This window comes from Abramis brama (genome assembly GCF_963993115.1).
Source record: "Abramis brama genome assembly, chromosome: 4".
NCBI lineage: Eukaryota > Metazoa > Chordata > Actinopteri > Cypriniformes > Leuciscidae > Abramis > Abramis brama.
This window is the reverse complement of record NC_139966.1, coordinates 46,025,314-46,040,346: the sequence shown is the minus strand read 5'-3', so window position 1 is coordinate 46,040,346 and position 15,033 is coordinate 46,025,314. Positions and strand designations below refer to the sequence as shown.

Below are 15,033 nucleotides of genomic sequence, written 5' to 3'. Positions count from 1 at the left end.
CGATCGCTGGCCTACTTTCACGGTCCTCAGAATTCTCTCAGGTCAGGCGCTGCTAGCACAGATAAACTTGTTCTTCAGAGGCTTTCACTGGGTCACTCTAATTGGGTTACCGGAATGGAGGGACCTTAAAACCAATCACAAACACATAACCCTTGATTTCACCTCAGGACGACAGTAAAGGGCTTGAAGAAGCAATAAGACCATCAGCACAGAAACAAGCTCCTTCTAAGGCACTTCATGTCTTGCAAACATGACACTCACTAAATCAATTCTTTCTTATACATGATTTCCTGTTATGATTAGAGAAGTGTGTCTGAGAGGATGTGGATCATGTTGAAAGGGCATAAAAAGTGCCTCTTTTCCCCCTTGGAAACCACTTGACCCTTGTGAAACCCCCTTAGTAAACGTGACATACACAGCAACATTGTGAGGGAAAAGGTGAGTTCAGAGACACATTTACAGATTCCCCAATGCTTTGTGATTGTCGTTTGTGTGTCGTTGTCCTGAGAAACAAGCAGTTGCCCTTAAATTCGCTGAGTGACGCAAACAAACTCAGATTTGTCTCTGACCTCTGACCTTGTCAGCAGAACTATTTCTAGTTCAGTTTCCAGAGCGTTCAATTAGATGATTGGCCCTCAGAGGATTCCGTTGTGTCCCAACGAGCCAATCAACAACGATGAAGATTGCGTCCTGTTGGGATTATTACGCAGCACTTTTCAGCCAAGAATCCCTCCGGACAGCCCTAAGAGTTAAAGAAGAGAGCGAGCAGTCAGTGTACGTGCAAATACATAGCTCATCTTTCTAAGAAACCTTGGCTTTAAAACACAGTGAGTGGACTACAAAACATGCTCTTAAAAATAAAGATTCTTTATTCGCATTGATGGTTCCATGAAGAACTTTTTTTAACATCTATGGAACCTTTGCAGTGAACAATGGGGGGAAAAAAACGTTATTTTTTGATTATTGAAATAATCACACTTCACACAAAAAAAAAAAAAATTGAGAACTGTTCACTCAAAGGTTCTTTGGAGAACCCAATGGTTATTCTAAGGCATCACTGTGAACCCTGCATAAGACAACCAATTGTAGTACTCAATATTTGTGCTCATTAAGAGTTTTGCGCTGTTAGCTTAGCAACATGCTAACATGAAACTCCATTGAAATGAATTAAAATAAACTGAGGAGTGTTATTCATGGAGTTCCAATTCCAAATACGGTAAGGTCGCCTTAGAAAGCTGTAGGCTGTGAGGCAACTCGTTTCGATTTATGTTGTTCGCCATTTGATCAATAATGGTTTTATGTAAGAAGTGGCATACTTTGATGTTTGTATAAGAAAGCAAAAATGGGCTTACCTTTATATCTGTGCGTTCAGCTCTGAATATCATTATTCTGTTGATGGAAATATGCGTTAGTTGATATAGTTAAGCATAATCCCACTCTCTCACACATGCATGTGGATCAGTGTTATTTTAGTATTATTTATATACTATTATATAATACTATATAAATATAAAATATAATACTATTTATATAATATTTAATCTTATTTTGAACTGGCTTTTATATTTTCATTTTTCATTTTAATTTGAGTAATTCTGTGCTTTTGTCTTTTTTATATATATTTCTATATTGTTATAATTTATTTCAGTTTTAGAATTTAGTATTTTTAGTACTTAACAAGACAACATTTTTGTTTAAGTTTTTCAACTTATTTTATATTCTATTTTATTCTAGCTTTATTTCAATTACCAAATATATATATTTTTTATATTTTTTTAAAACCACTTATGTGCATCCCCTCACAGACAAACCTTTAGCTTTACTAACTCTCTTTGGCACTCAGCAGTTTCCGCTTCCCCTGAGGAAAGATGTTTCTCCAATTAACACATCCCAGAGCCTTCAAGAACAACTCTCCCAGAACACACACACACACACACACACACACAACTAAATATAATTCATTACTTTAATTTAAGATTTTTTCCACACCCCTTTTTTTTGGTATTCTCCACATCTTTATTCATTCTCAACATGAGACCAGAGAGAATTGAGGAAATTGGTTTCCATAGAGTAAGTAATGAGTTTCTGGAAGAGACGGCAGAGAATGAAACTTCATTCCCACTGCATTCACACTTACATTTCCTTCTTTCTCTTTTATATACATATACACCTCTGTGGATTATCAAGGTAAGGAGAGAAAAAAGGTACATAAGTCTTTTCTTATGCCACTTTCTAAGTTCACATGCACTTTTTACAAACACTGTGTTTAAGATGGAATCAAATTAACACTGAAATGATAAAAGACTTTTGTCTCAAGATTTGAATATTCTATATTGATATTGCTCTGACTACTTTATTACTACACAGCAATTACAGCATAAAACATGCATAGTGGATTGTGATTGGTTAATCGTTTATTTAAATACTTCGTTGCCTCTATCTATTCCATTGATCATCAGACTGTCTGATTTATTGTCTGATCACTGGTTTTCACATCTACTGTTTACTTTATCTACTATTACTAGCACTTGCACTAATACTACAACTAATGATAAGCGAATACAGAGGGTAAGTGCATGTAAAACTGTGTCACCATCTCACCTTTGTGTGTGGAGGGTGTTTGGCCGATGGCCACGTTGCTGAGGTCTGCAGGTAAACCCACATACACTCCGCCATAGTTCATCCTCTTCTCATCGTCGACAGACGAATCGTCTTGCTGCCTGTGGGCCCAGAACAGAACTAAGATATGATCAAAGTCTTGAGGGGTCATGCATAAAATGATGAGTTTGGTGAGACTATCCTATAGAGATCCTTGATTAGAAGCCCCGAACACAGTAATGCAAATCTTACAAGAGGCTTGTGAATATGTATGATGCATTAGATCTCTACAGGTCTGGTGTGTTATTGCGGTGAATGTGTGTGGCAGCGAGACTCTCTCCTGCGGAGTGCTGGTGCTTGCTGTTCACGTGGGAGAATAAGTCCAGAAACTGTTTGGAAAATGACAGGCCCACTGTTTTTTTTTTTCTCTGAAGGGAAATTGATTGACAAGCAGTTCCAGAAACCGAAGGACACTGGGATGTACCAGGTAACCATAGTTTTCACCACAATAACAAAGATAATTCAGTCATTGTGACAACTGAAAAACCAAATAAAAAATAAATAAAAAAAATTATATTTTTTTTATTATTATTGCTTTTTGTGTGTGTGTGTGTGTGTGTGTGTGGGAATAATAACTGGTGTTTTAGTGAAAACTATGAGTTGCCAAAGTATATATTTTTTTGTTGTACTGGGAATACTCACACATCTTTGGCTGACTCAGATGGACCTGTGGAAATAAACAAACATACAGTCATTAATCATGCCACGTGTTCCTTTTGATCATTATATACACACACTGAATAAAGGAACATATGTATTGCTCTCTTAAATCTGCTTCATCCGCTTATAACCTCCATTAAATACACATTCCCACAGGTGCAGACCTGATTTAAAAGAAAAGTGCTTAATTAAAAAAAAACAATTCATTATTTGCGAAGTCCGAAGTAATTAATGTTATTATAAACTTATGTTATTATTACGAAAATCTGCCTGACAACACCTTCCTTATATATTTATGACACAAATATAGAAGGAAGTTGGAAGGTGGTGAAGGTGTTGTCGGGCAGATTTGACATTTGCTGGTATAATGAGAGCTCTGTCCAATGTCTGGTTGTCAATCAAACGATATGAGTCATCAAGCTAACACTAGTGTGTGTGTAGTTCTTAAAGTTAACTGACGGAGTTATGCACCTATTGATAGCATAATGGTAAACGGGGAACATTTTTTTTATCTGAATCCCCACAGATATAATAGACAGTCTTAATTACACACTGTTAAGATTACCTGTATCCCCACAAATTCCTGCAGACACAAACCTGATTTTTCAATGCAAATTACATCTTTTCATCCCACTGTAATGCTTAAAATTATACTCATTTTTTGACGACTCCACTTCAAACCCTCACAGAGCAGTCGATATCGATTCATGCTCATTCCTGCCAAGGCTCCTGTTTATTTGCTTGCTCAAGTGAGATGACTCACACTGAAGCGTGTTCAGATTGTGGTCTAACTCTCTTGATTTTTGAAAATTGACTGAGGACAGAACGTTCACCGACACACACACACACTTGTCCATGTCCAGCTGAGAGAGATACGTCAGTCTCATAAGATCCTCTGAGAGATTCACATCCCTTTCCAGCAGTGTAAACAAACACCATTCATGAATTTCATTTAGTCTCAATGGACTTCTAATATATACTTCTATATCATACTAGTTGTTTAACAATTAGATCTATTTAAAACCCGCAAGGACTGGGTTGAGTGAATCTTGATGAATGTTTCAGCCCTGACAGACTCTCAAATCTCCCATTCACAACAGTGTGTCTGGCCAGCAGCCAATGGTTTGTGAAAAGAGAGAGAGAGAGAGATACGACTAGATGGCTAAACTCGAGCAGACATGGGTTTGTTTACAGAGCTCTCTCTCACACACACACACACACACACACACACACACACACACAGACTCGTGTACACTCGCACACACAGAAATAAGGTCAGAAAAGCAGCACACTTACCTGCAGCTGTGCTGCCAGCGGTGGAATTCCCACAGCCCATGCTTTAAAATTGACCAAAGTGAATCTAAGAGATGGAAAGAGAAGGGATGGGCAGTCCAGAGGGGAATGAGAAGGGAAAAGAGAAAGAGATTATGGGAATTAGACAGGAGAGGGATGAATGGAGGGATGAGGAGAGAGTGAGGATGAGAGAAGTGCAGTCTGAATGTGTCTGAGCTGATATACTTCCCTTGAGTCTCAGAGAGAGGCAGGACGCTTGTACGGGGGGAGAGAGGGAATGAGAGAGAGAGAAAGAAGGGAGGAGGTTGGTGAGAGGTATTCCTCCACCCTGGCAGGGTTGCCCAGGTAACATAGATTGTGTGCATGTGTTGGGAAGAGGGCTGATAACACTGTTGGAAAGGCAAAGCTAATTAAAAGAATAAAAATGCGATGTGTGCAAATTGCACATTCTCTGTAGAACAGTGGCTCTAATACAGGGGGCCAAGGAGGCCATAGCAAACTTTTACTGGGGTAACATTTGTCTGAATTTTTTTTTTTTTAAAGTTCATTTATAATACATAACATTCATTCAATAATAGCATTTAATAATTAATTTTAAATTATTTTAAAATAAAAAAAATATTTTGTTAATAAATATATTAACATAAAAATACATTAATATATAATAATAATCAGAATAGTTTCAAATTCAAAAAAATAAAATGCTAAAACCAACATACTGTGCAAAATGTAAACTGAAATAGTTTACAACACACACACACACACACACACACACACACACAGACTAAAAGCAATCAAAGGTGACGTCACTACAGAAGTATCCTGCCTGAGAAAATGACAGAATTACATTTATATGAATTGTATCTTATTAGGAGCAGCATACGCCACAACCGCACACCGTAAATGTCTCCGTATCCATGTTCCCAGTCCTTTTAGCAGGCAAGTGAGGACATAGACTAATTACACATGCTGCTTTTGGTTGAAATGGGTCTCTGAGTCGTGTACAACAGAACAAAGAGAAGAAACAAGACACTTAGGTGATAAAAAGGTATGACCAGCGATACAAGAGCATCAGAAAATATTAAAAACGACATAGTGTGGACAGACACTATATTAAATCCATCCTGAGACTTCAAGAAAAAAACAGGTAGGCCTACATATGCACTTATAATCTAGGTGGCGAATGCACTGGAGTGTTTAAAAGCAGAAACGGGAAGCTTTTAAACTTGGGATTATTCGTTAAATATGCAAAATATTAGATCAGTAACGTTGTCTTCATCCTGATAAATTCTGGCTTATAACTTTAGTTATTTTCTCTCTCTGTATTCAGCCGGTAATGAGTCATACACTTGGCCTTTTCATAACTGTTATTTCCTTTCACCATGTGCCTTCCACTTAGATAGATTAAAACTTCCTGAGAATGCTTAATGGTTTACAGTCATCAGGCCAGTACACAACTCCATTTAGACCTTAGACTAGTCAGCGTTATTCTTAGTCACAGAAAGGAAGGCAGTTTTTTTGCACACTCTTCACAGGAGTAGTTAATGACATTGAGATCACAGGAACATAATTAAGATTTTTCTCTCCTTTTTTAGTCCAAGCTATAATGGGTGTAATATGGATCCATTTGGGCAGCAGAGGGCAGTATATTAACGTTGTTAAGTGTTTCTTTCTAGCTATCTATGTAAACAAATTTGGAATTGGCCATCTATTCCTGTAACAGAACACCAAAATTCAAAATAAATCCAACAAAATGAAGAAGAAAAAAGGTTCAAGTGTCAGAACCTGAGGAGGAAAGTGTCTGAAAATAGCCGGAGATAAAAGAGAACAAACAACTTCGGCACACAACATCTAATTCAATGTCCTTCAGCTTGTTGTCCTCCCGTAAATGGCGTCACAGCCTCGTCTTTATGTTGGAGTTACTGACACACGTTCATGTTTCACTCACGCCTTGGACCAGAAGTGATCTGTGTCCTAGTTTACTCTGAAAGCTCTCAGGCCTTCAGGCAGGACCATTCAGAGAAAACAACAATTAATGTCTACTTAAAAATAAACCAGTGAAGTTAACGGTGTGGAGGGAGCTAGAATATGAGAGAGAGAGAGAGAGAGAAAGAGATGCAATCCTATATTTAGCTCTTCTTTTTTTTTTACTATAATTGCCGTTTTCCCATGTATCCAGTGGACAAACAAACATTTAAAACTGTTCCCCTTTTCCGCTCCACTCACATACTTCCGTTCCAGAATGACTTTTAGAAAAGTAAAAAAAAAAAAAAAAAAAAAAAAAAAAAAAACTATTTTTGTTGGTAGAAGAAAAAAAGATCACAAGCAAGAGTGCTGTTGTACTGAATATCAGTGCAGTCATCAGCTAAACAGAGTTATTTGAGTATCATTTCTATATTATTATAGTTCTTATTAATATTTTGAAGTAGCTTTTTTCATATTTTCACTTTTCATTGTAATGTTAGTCTCTTAGCTTTGTGTTTTTGACATTTTTGTAGTTTATGCACTTTTGACACGTAATATTACAATTTATATGGCTAAATAGTTTGTAATTAGCTTTATTTATTTTTTTAATTAGTTTTTCATTTTATTTCAGCTCTATTTGAATTAACAAAAACATTTTAACCAGTTTTAGTTCCCAATAACAACACCGGTGTGTAATTAAATAAATATTCATGCTGTAATTTATTTCAGACTGGGGTGCATTCATGTCCTTGAAAGCACATCCAACACATTAACACTGACAGTAATGGCTTGACATAATACAGTACAAACCATTTACAGTCACTCCCATCTGCAGTAAGTTTAATGTGATTGCTTTCTAATCTACATACATCAGAGCTACCTCCACAATCCTATTCCCTTTAGTATTGGTCTCTAGACAGAAGACGGTTTAAAATGCACTTTTGGACTTGACTCATTGATCTTAATGCCTCTAAAATTTGGTCTTGATTGTTGTAAAGGACCCATCAGCTGTCTATATTGCTTGAAAGCAAACATTTATTAGTGTATGGACCACTAAAACTGCTGATTCAATAAGGACTATTCATTACTAGTTAGTATTAATGGGTCTTTACCAACCATAACAATAAAACAACGGTTTAAATTGACTGATCATTAAAACAAATTAAGAAAAATTATCACCTGATTCTTACCTCATCTCTGACGTCATCTATAAAGAAGTATCTAGAGTTGCAGGATCCTCATCAGGATGCTTGCAAGTATCTCTTGGTTTGGTTCTAGGGCGTTCAGATTTCAGACCAGGGATATATTAGAAAATATAAGTGTATAACATAATATAACAGGCCAACATACACATTTAAAAAGGTATAGAACAGTTATTGTACAAAAACAGAGAAACATAACTAAGATCCCTATTGCAATTTTTAATGCAGACACAATCACCACACAACTGATCATTATTACTCGTATTTGTAAGGCACTACCTGGTAAAGAAAGGCAAACAAGAAGCTTTACAATAAGCCACTGACACGGTAGCTAGACAACACAGGAGAACTGGCAGGAGCAGCAAGAAAAAAGGAGAAAAGAATATGAAATCTTGGCAGTTGGCTATATTTACAGTTCAAAGGCATTTCCTGATCTGTCCATCATGCTCAGAATGGGCGGTGCCAGCCTCTGATTGGCTGCAGAGTGAATTTGTCACCGCCTACCTAAAGGCAACATGAGTCACTCCCACTAGTAAAGTTCATGACTAAACAATATAGTCCACATTATTCTTTTGTCATTATAAGAGTGTGCGGTGTTTGGCACAATTGAGTCAGAACATACAGGTAGGAAAATCGTACCATTCACAAATTACCCCCAAAAAAATCAGTTTGACGACAGATTAAGATTACCATCAGCTGCCTTACCATTTTCTCTCTCTCTCTATATATATATATATATTTTATCAATTAAATCACACTTTAAACTAAATAATTTGATACATATAAAACAACAGATGCATTAGATGGTTGCGGACAGCTGCGGAAAAAAAATATTTAAACTTTGGTAAGCTCTAAATAAAACTTTTTTTTTTCAAAATAAAACAGTACCAATAAACTGAATTCAATTCATTCTATGATATCATGATTTAATTGGCATATGAGTCGCTCAGTCCAAACTATTGCTGTTAAGGCAAACGCTGAGAAAGTCACGTTCGTTCGCATTTCGTTATCACATTCAGGGAAAATTCTCTACCATTCGTGTGTTACACTTCTTTTTAAGAAAGGCAACCAGCAATGTAAACTTCCTTGATTGAATCGGTCTTGTATTGTTGATTTAAAATACAAAAATCATAATTGTGTCATAAAATAAGGCAAGCTGTGTGTCGAAGTGCACATATATAAAAGAAAAGATGGTACAAAACATAAAAATGCAACTGGATCAGACACCAAAGGAACGGGAGATTAAAGCTTCCTTGGCCTTTGTTCTGAGTGTCTGCATGTCGTGGATCAAATGTGCTCGCTGTGTTTTTGAGACTTGGACAGTCGCTCTGCAATAATGGCCTCTGTTCTTTTGAACAGTGGTTGAATTGGAAAGTGACTCAATGACATTATTGTACGCAATCACCGGTAAAACACAATAAAAAGTTTTTTGGAGGGACAAAAGAAGCACTGGCATGGACATCAGCATCACAGACACCAATACAAATCGATAGTGCTACCACAAACGGAACCGTTAGCCAATGGCGTCAAAGAATCCACAGGATGTGACAATCACTGCACAGGAATGAAAGTGGCACTTAAAATACACAGGAAAACAAAACGGTACTCTTCCACAGAAACAATAATCAATTTGTTCTGTCTAAAGCCTCTCTCTCGCTGCCTTAAGTGTAAAAATATATTTACATATAATACTATTTTATTTCATCTACACAGGTAGAATATACCGAACATCTGATTATTGGCATAGCAGAACAAAAAAAAAAAAAAAAAAATGCTGTACTTTAATTGTGCAGGTGCTGATCTGAGAAGTACCATAGTGAGTTTTCAATTTCAGCAACATTTGTGATGTTTCCTCAGCTCAGAGTTTATATTGGTCCCACTGAATCAAGAGCAAAGCTGAAAGCCATGAGGAAAGGAAGGGTCCGCTAATAGTCTGTGTTCCACCTCGCTTTTTCTTTCACTCGCCGGAGCAGAGGCTCCATCAACCAGAGAGTCCTCCAGAAGGGATGTTCTTATTTTTGAGCCCATTAAATTGAGCTGCGTCTTGGACTTAGTGGCACTTCCGTCTCCTATCTCAAGTCTGGGCTCCCGACACTAAAGATCGGTCACTTTATTCTCCAGCGCAGCGGCGATCTGCTGCAGTCTGAGGGTCAGCTGTTTGCTCTGGGCGGCAGGGTCATCCTCCAGTGACGAGATGATCTACGGGTGGCAAGGCAAGAAAGAGACAGATATTTGTGCTGTTTTACTCATTGACCTCAAGCAAGAAATATGTGTAGCAGAGGATGCGAGTCGCCTCGCTCACATACTCTGATGTGTAATAACACCTACCCCGTCGTAGTACTTGCTGGCATACTGGTAAAGTTGGTGCAATGCAACCTGGGTGTTTAACTTATCTGTGTGTGACTGGAGAAAGATAAAATGTCAAATCTGTTATTTACCATAACATGCATGCGATCAAATTAAATGAAATGTAAAATTACACTGAAAAATGTAGAAATAAAAAATAAATATAAAAAAATGGGAAATATATATATATATATATATATATATATATATATATATATATATATATATATATATATATATATATATATAAATTACAAAATATAAAAAAGTAAAATAGGAAATAAGAATAAAAGAAAAGAAAATAAATTACAAAATATAAAATTACAAAATATATTATAATAAAACAATTACAAAAAATTTAAATGACAAAGTATATAATAAAAATAAAACAAAATTAAATGAAATATAAAATGGACGAAATACAACATAAAACAAAATAGAAATTACATAAACTAAAAATGAAAACAGAAAATAATATAAAAAAATAAAACAAAACAAAAAAATATATATAAAAATGACAAAATATAACAAAATAAAATAGAAATTACATTAAATAAAAATGACAATATAAAAAAAAAAAAATATATATATATATATATATATATAAATTACAAAATATAAAAAAGTAAAATAGGAAATAAGAATAAAAGAAAAGAAAATAAATTAAAATGACAAAATATAAAATTACAAAATATATTATAATAAAACAATTACAAAAAATTTAAATGACAAAGTATATAATAAAAATAAAACAAAATTAAATGAAATATAAAATGGACGAAATACAACATAAAACAAAATAGAAATTACATAAACTAAAAATGAAAACAGAAAATAATATAAAAAAATAAAACAAAACAAAAAAATATATATAAAAATGACAAAATATAACAAAATAAAATAGAAATTACATTAAATAAAAATGACAATAAAAAAAAAAAAAAAAAAAAAAAATATATATATATATATATATATATATATATATATATATATATATATATATATATATATATATATATATATATATATATATATATATATATATATCAAAATAAAATAAACATACACGTGAAATCTCTGCAAGGTGCGTGTTCATGTCTTGGTCACTGACTGGAACCATCTGCCGGACGCCTTTGTAATAACTGAAGAGCAAAGAGAACATGGTTACTTTTTCTGTGATTACATATGAACAAACTGTTGAACAGAATAGAAACCTACTCATCAACCATCTTCTTGTAAGTGGAGATTTCCTTTGCATAAAGCAGTTTGTTGCTGGGGGACTCCTATGAAAGAGAGATCAAGAAAGGGAACATGAGACAGAAAGCCAAGATGACATTATAGGATTGATAAAGTACATCTTTAAACGTTGCTGCTCACCCGGGTAAGTTTGTGCTCACTCTTAGTGCAGGCATCCATGAAGGTCTGGGCGATGACAGACAGAGAGGCGTCCACCACTTCCGTCACATGAACGTCAAACATAAAGTGAGGGTTCTTCAAAATGTTCACCCAGAACCGTAGAGGCAAACTGCAGAAATGCACACACACAGCTGATACATCAATTTCTTTGAAGATAAATTCTTATTAAATGACTTGCAAGGACAAAATTAAATAAAAATGTATTTTTTTAAAAAACAAGTAACAAAAACAAATAAAAACAACAAAATTAAAATATAAATAAAATAATATATAATTTAAGTAAAAAATAAACCATTTGAAGGAGGGCCTACCACTAATATTTTTTTAAAGTGCATTGTTTTCGATACTTATGGCATATATTAAGTAAAATATTCATATAAAAATTGCCCAGATTTGCCAGTAAAACGTAAAAAAAAAACAAAAAAAAACAAGCTCACAAACCTAGGTATTCATCTAAAGTCTACCTGTCAAATTAAGCTCGCAGTACCAATCAATCCAGCTTAATGAAGACAACCACAACAAACCCTCTCCTGAATAGAAATGCCATTTTAATTTTAACTAAGCCATTGTTTTTTTGTTTAAAGGATTGTAATAGCTTTATCTTCATTCCTCCAGAGCTGTTTTTAATCCCTTGATCTAGTGCCTGTATCCGCACCTCCTCATTCAATTAAAGACCATCATTTGTTAGAAAATAGTTACTGTATCTCAGAGTTTTTGGAATGGGATTTTATTATAACAGCGTCCCAGAGGCACTGGGCAATCCATACTGAGTCAATACCAGTCCCGTTGGCCTTGACTTAGAACAAACCCTTGAAAATAAATCAAAACCTTGTTCGTGACTTACCCAGCAGTCACTGTTCTTCTGCAAAACAATAATGAGAAGGGTATTTTAATGAGCTGCTGATGGCAATGGATGAGAGAAGGGGAGCAACAGAGAAAAGAGCACGCTGATACAGACCTAACCTGTCAATCTCTCTGCTCATTCAACAAGACACACTGAATTTTTTATCAAGGCTTAAAGCCCAGATAATTTAATCTGCCAAGTTGAAAAGAGTTAGGATCATTTCCCTCCAGTGTTTTCAAATCTTTTAGGATGGTTTGTTCTTGTTATTGTGAGAACTGGAATTTCGTGGTTAGTTGTATGTGAACAAGTGCCTAGCTATAAATGGATATGTACTGTAATTTACCCCAAATGTTAGGCAGTGTGCTTTTAATTAAATGTGACCCTGGATCACAAAACCAGTCACAAGTCGCACGGGTAAAGATAAGTAAAGTAAAGATCATGTTCCATGAACATATTCTGTAAATTTCCTACCGTAAATATATAAAACATTTTGAACGCAGCACAATCACGAAGATAAATTGACAACTTTAAAGGCGATTTACTCTCTGTTTCGATTTGTTTGCACCCTCAGATTCCAGATTTTCAAATAGTTGTATCTCGGCCAAATATTGTCATATCCTAACAAACCACACATCAATGGAAAGCTTACGTATTCAGCGTTCATGTAATGTGTAAATCTCAATTTCAAAAAATTGACCCATGTGACTGGTTTTGTGGTCCAGGGTCACAAATATGAAAGTTATTTTTAAATCGCAAGACCTCACAGCATAATGTTCACTGAATTTACAATCAATTGTTATTATAAAAAATACATTTAAATATATAATATAATATAATATAATATAATATAATATAATATAATATAATATAATATAATATAATATAAGACAGGGAATTTACAATTGTTATTATAAAATACATTATTTATACTGTATATTAATACATATATATATATTGAATAAAATGTTTAATATAATATAATATGATATAATATAATATGATATAATACAATATAATATAATATAATATAATATAATATAATATAATATAATATAATATAATATAATATAATATAATATATGTTAATTTACCATGAATTATTTAAAAATACATAGGGCCTACATTTTGAAAAAATGTCTCATTGTTTACAATGAAAGTCAATGAAACTCCTGAAGAAAGAAAGTTAACAGTGGAGTTGGAGTGACATGACATTGAGAGAGTAAATGATGACAGAATTTTTCATTTTTAGTGAATGATTCCTTTAAGCAGGGAATGTTCCGAACTGTTGAGTGTTAAACAGTTTTAACAGTGTTTCATACCTGTTGGTCTTCCAAATGTGAATGGTCTCTTCATCAACATTGTCATGTTTTAGAGCTTGTTCATCCAAGAAGTCAAAGAAATACTTGACTGCAGGTGGAACCACAGTCCCGGGACACAACACGCTGCGGAAGAAATCATCCACAAACTGCTGCAGTGTGCCCTGTAACAAAAACACAGCACATTGCTTTCTATTTAATCTCAGTCGTTTACAATTAAATACAAGTCTAAATGTGAATGAAATGTTCAAATGTACAAGCAAATATTCAGTCTACTATACCTTCATAGAGAGCAGTCTGGTCAGGTAAATCTCAGTGATGGCTTTCGTCGTGGCCTTGTCTTTCATACTCCCCCTCTTTGATTTCACTTCGTCAAGCTCATCCGCTGGTCTCACCAGGTGAAATACTTTATCGTCCTCCAGCAAAGCATTTCCTGTTCAACATAAAACAAGCACAATTGAAGGACTGATTGCTCTTCCTGTGTGGAGAACAGTTATTTTAAACACTTATTCGGTCCATTAGCTTGGATTCAGTTCTACTTTACTGTTCATTTAGTGCACCAGCAGATTTCATTCATTCTGTCAATAAGTTTTGGACTATTAAGGGGATCAATAAGAAGCAATGCACTGGTGTCATTAAAACACAATTGGTGGTAGGAGTTTAAGACTTCAATACACTTCAAAGTCACTAACTTTCTTCGTGGTTGTCTTGATTCTGGTCGAAAGACTGCTGGGTGTGCAGAACTCTAGACAAGACAAGGGTGGCACAATCCCTCACCTAACACAAACACACACACAGAATACAATATATAACCATCAATTCAGACACAAAATGGTATTAGTTTTAATTTAACAAGAAATAATATGGAAGCATATTTTCAAAATTAACTTATTTTTACATCTGATTACTTAAATATGTAGTTTTTTTATGCCTTTAATAAATAAGACATCACAAAAAGATTGACAAGCAGAGAGAATTTCTTATTAAAAAAATTAGTAATAATAATAGTAAAATAATTAGTATGAATATTTATATGTGGAAAATAATAATTTGTATAATAAAATACAATATTTTATAATAGTATTGTAAATATATAGTGGTATTGTATTTTGTTTAATAAAATAATACAGAATATCAATATATAATACAAAATAAAACAATTAAATAAAAGGCTTGTAATAAAATAAAATAAAATAAAACAACAAATAATAACATAAAAAATGCATTAACTACAAAAAAACTGAGTTAAATCACAAATCAAATAATTTGAATAGACTGACAGTTATCGCACAGTGACGTGCTCTTCAAGACAACATTAATCAGTGAGAAACAT

General features: G+C 34.3%; 2 protein-coding genes across 3 annotated transcripts in view; both read right to left on the bottom strand.

Annotated features, from left to right (window-relative positions):
* Positions 1-2,386: 2,386 nt before the first annotated feature.
* LOC311081833 (overexpressed in colon carcinoma 1 protein homolog) lies at positions 2,387-4,835 on the bottom strand. The gene is made up of 3 exons (XM_084112537.1): positions 4,615-4,835; positions 3,301-3,325; positions 2,387-2,720 (listed from the first exon to the last, which is right to left on the bottom strand). Exons 1-3 carry the CDS (start codon positions 4,652-4,654, stop codon positions 2,546-2,548), a joined length of 240 nt encoding a protein of 79 aa, XP_083968663.1. The 5' UTR covers positions 4,655-4,835; the 3' UTR covers positions 2,387-2,545.
* Positions 4,836-7,977: 3,142 nt separating this feature from the next.
* plxnb2a.1 (plexin b2a, tandem duplicate 1) overlaps positions 7,978-15,033 on the bottom strand; it is a 109,449-nt gene continuing 102,393 nt past the window's right edge. For both annotated transcript variants that reach the window (XM_084112007.1, XM_084112008.1), the window contains 8 exons: positions 14,393-14,477; positions 13,982-14,133; positions 13,704-13,864; positions 11,502-11,649; positions 11,343-11,407; positions 11,191-11,266; positions 10,107-10,181; positions 7,978-9,977 (listed from right to left, as the gene is read on the bottom strand). In XM_084112007.1, coding sequence (XP_083968133.1) covers positions 9,873-9,977; positions 10,107-10,181; positions 11,191-11,266; positions 11,343-11,407; positions 11,502-11,649; positions 13,704-13,864; positions 13,982-14,133; positions 14,393-14,477 — 867 coding nt within the window. In that variant the 3' untranslated portion in view covers positions 7,978-9,872. The remainder of the gene's footprint in view (positions 9,978-10,106; positions 10,182-11,190; positions 11,267-11,342; positions 11,408-11,501; positions 11,650-13,703; positions 13,865-13,981; positions 14,134-14,392; positions 14,478-15,033) is intronic.

What these genes read in the sequence shown, in the direction of transcription:
- LOC311081833 (XM_084112537.1), bottom strand. Translation starts at nt 4,654, where the DNA reads ATGGGCTGTGGGAATTCCACCGCTGGCAGCACAGCTGCAG. An exon ending in CGCTGGCAGCACAGCTGCAG is followed by an intron (nt 3,326 to 4,614) that starts GTAAGTGTGCTG and finishes TTATTTCCACAG; the next exon opens with GTCCATCTGAGTCAGCCAAA. An exon ending in TCTGAGTCAGCCAAAGATGT is followed by an intron (nt 2,721 to 3,300) that starts GTGAGTATTCCC and finishes CTGGGCCCACAG; the next exon opens with GCAGCAAGACGATTCGTCTG.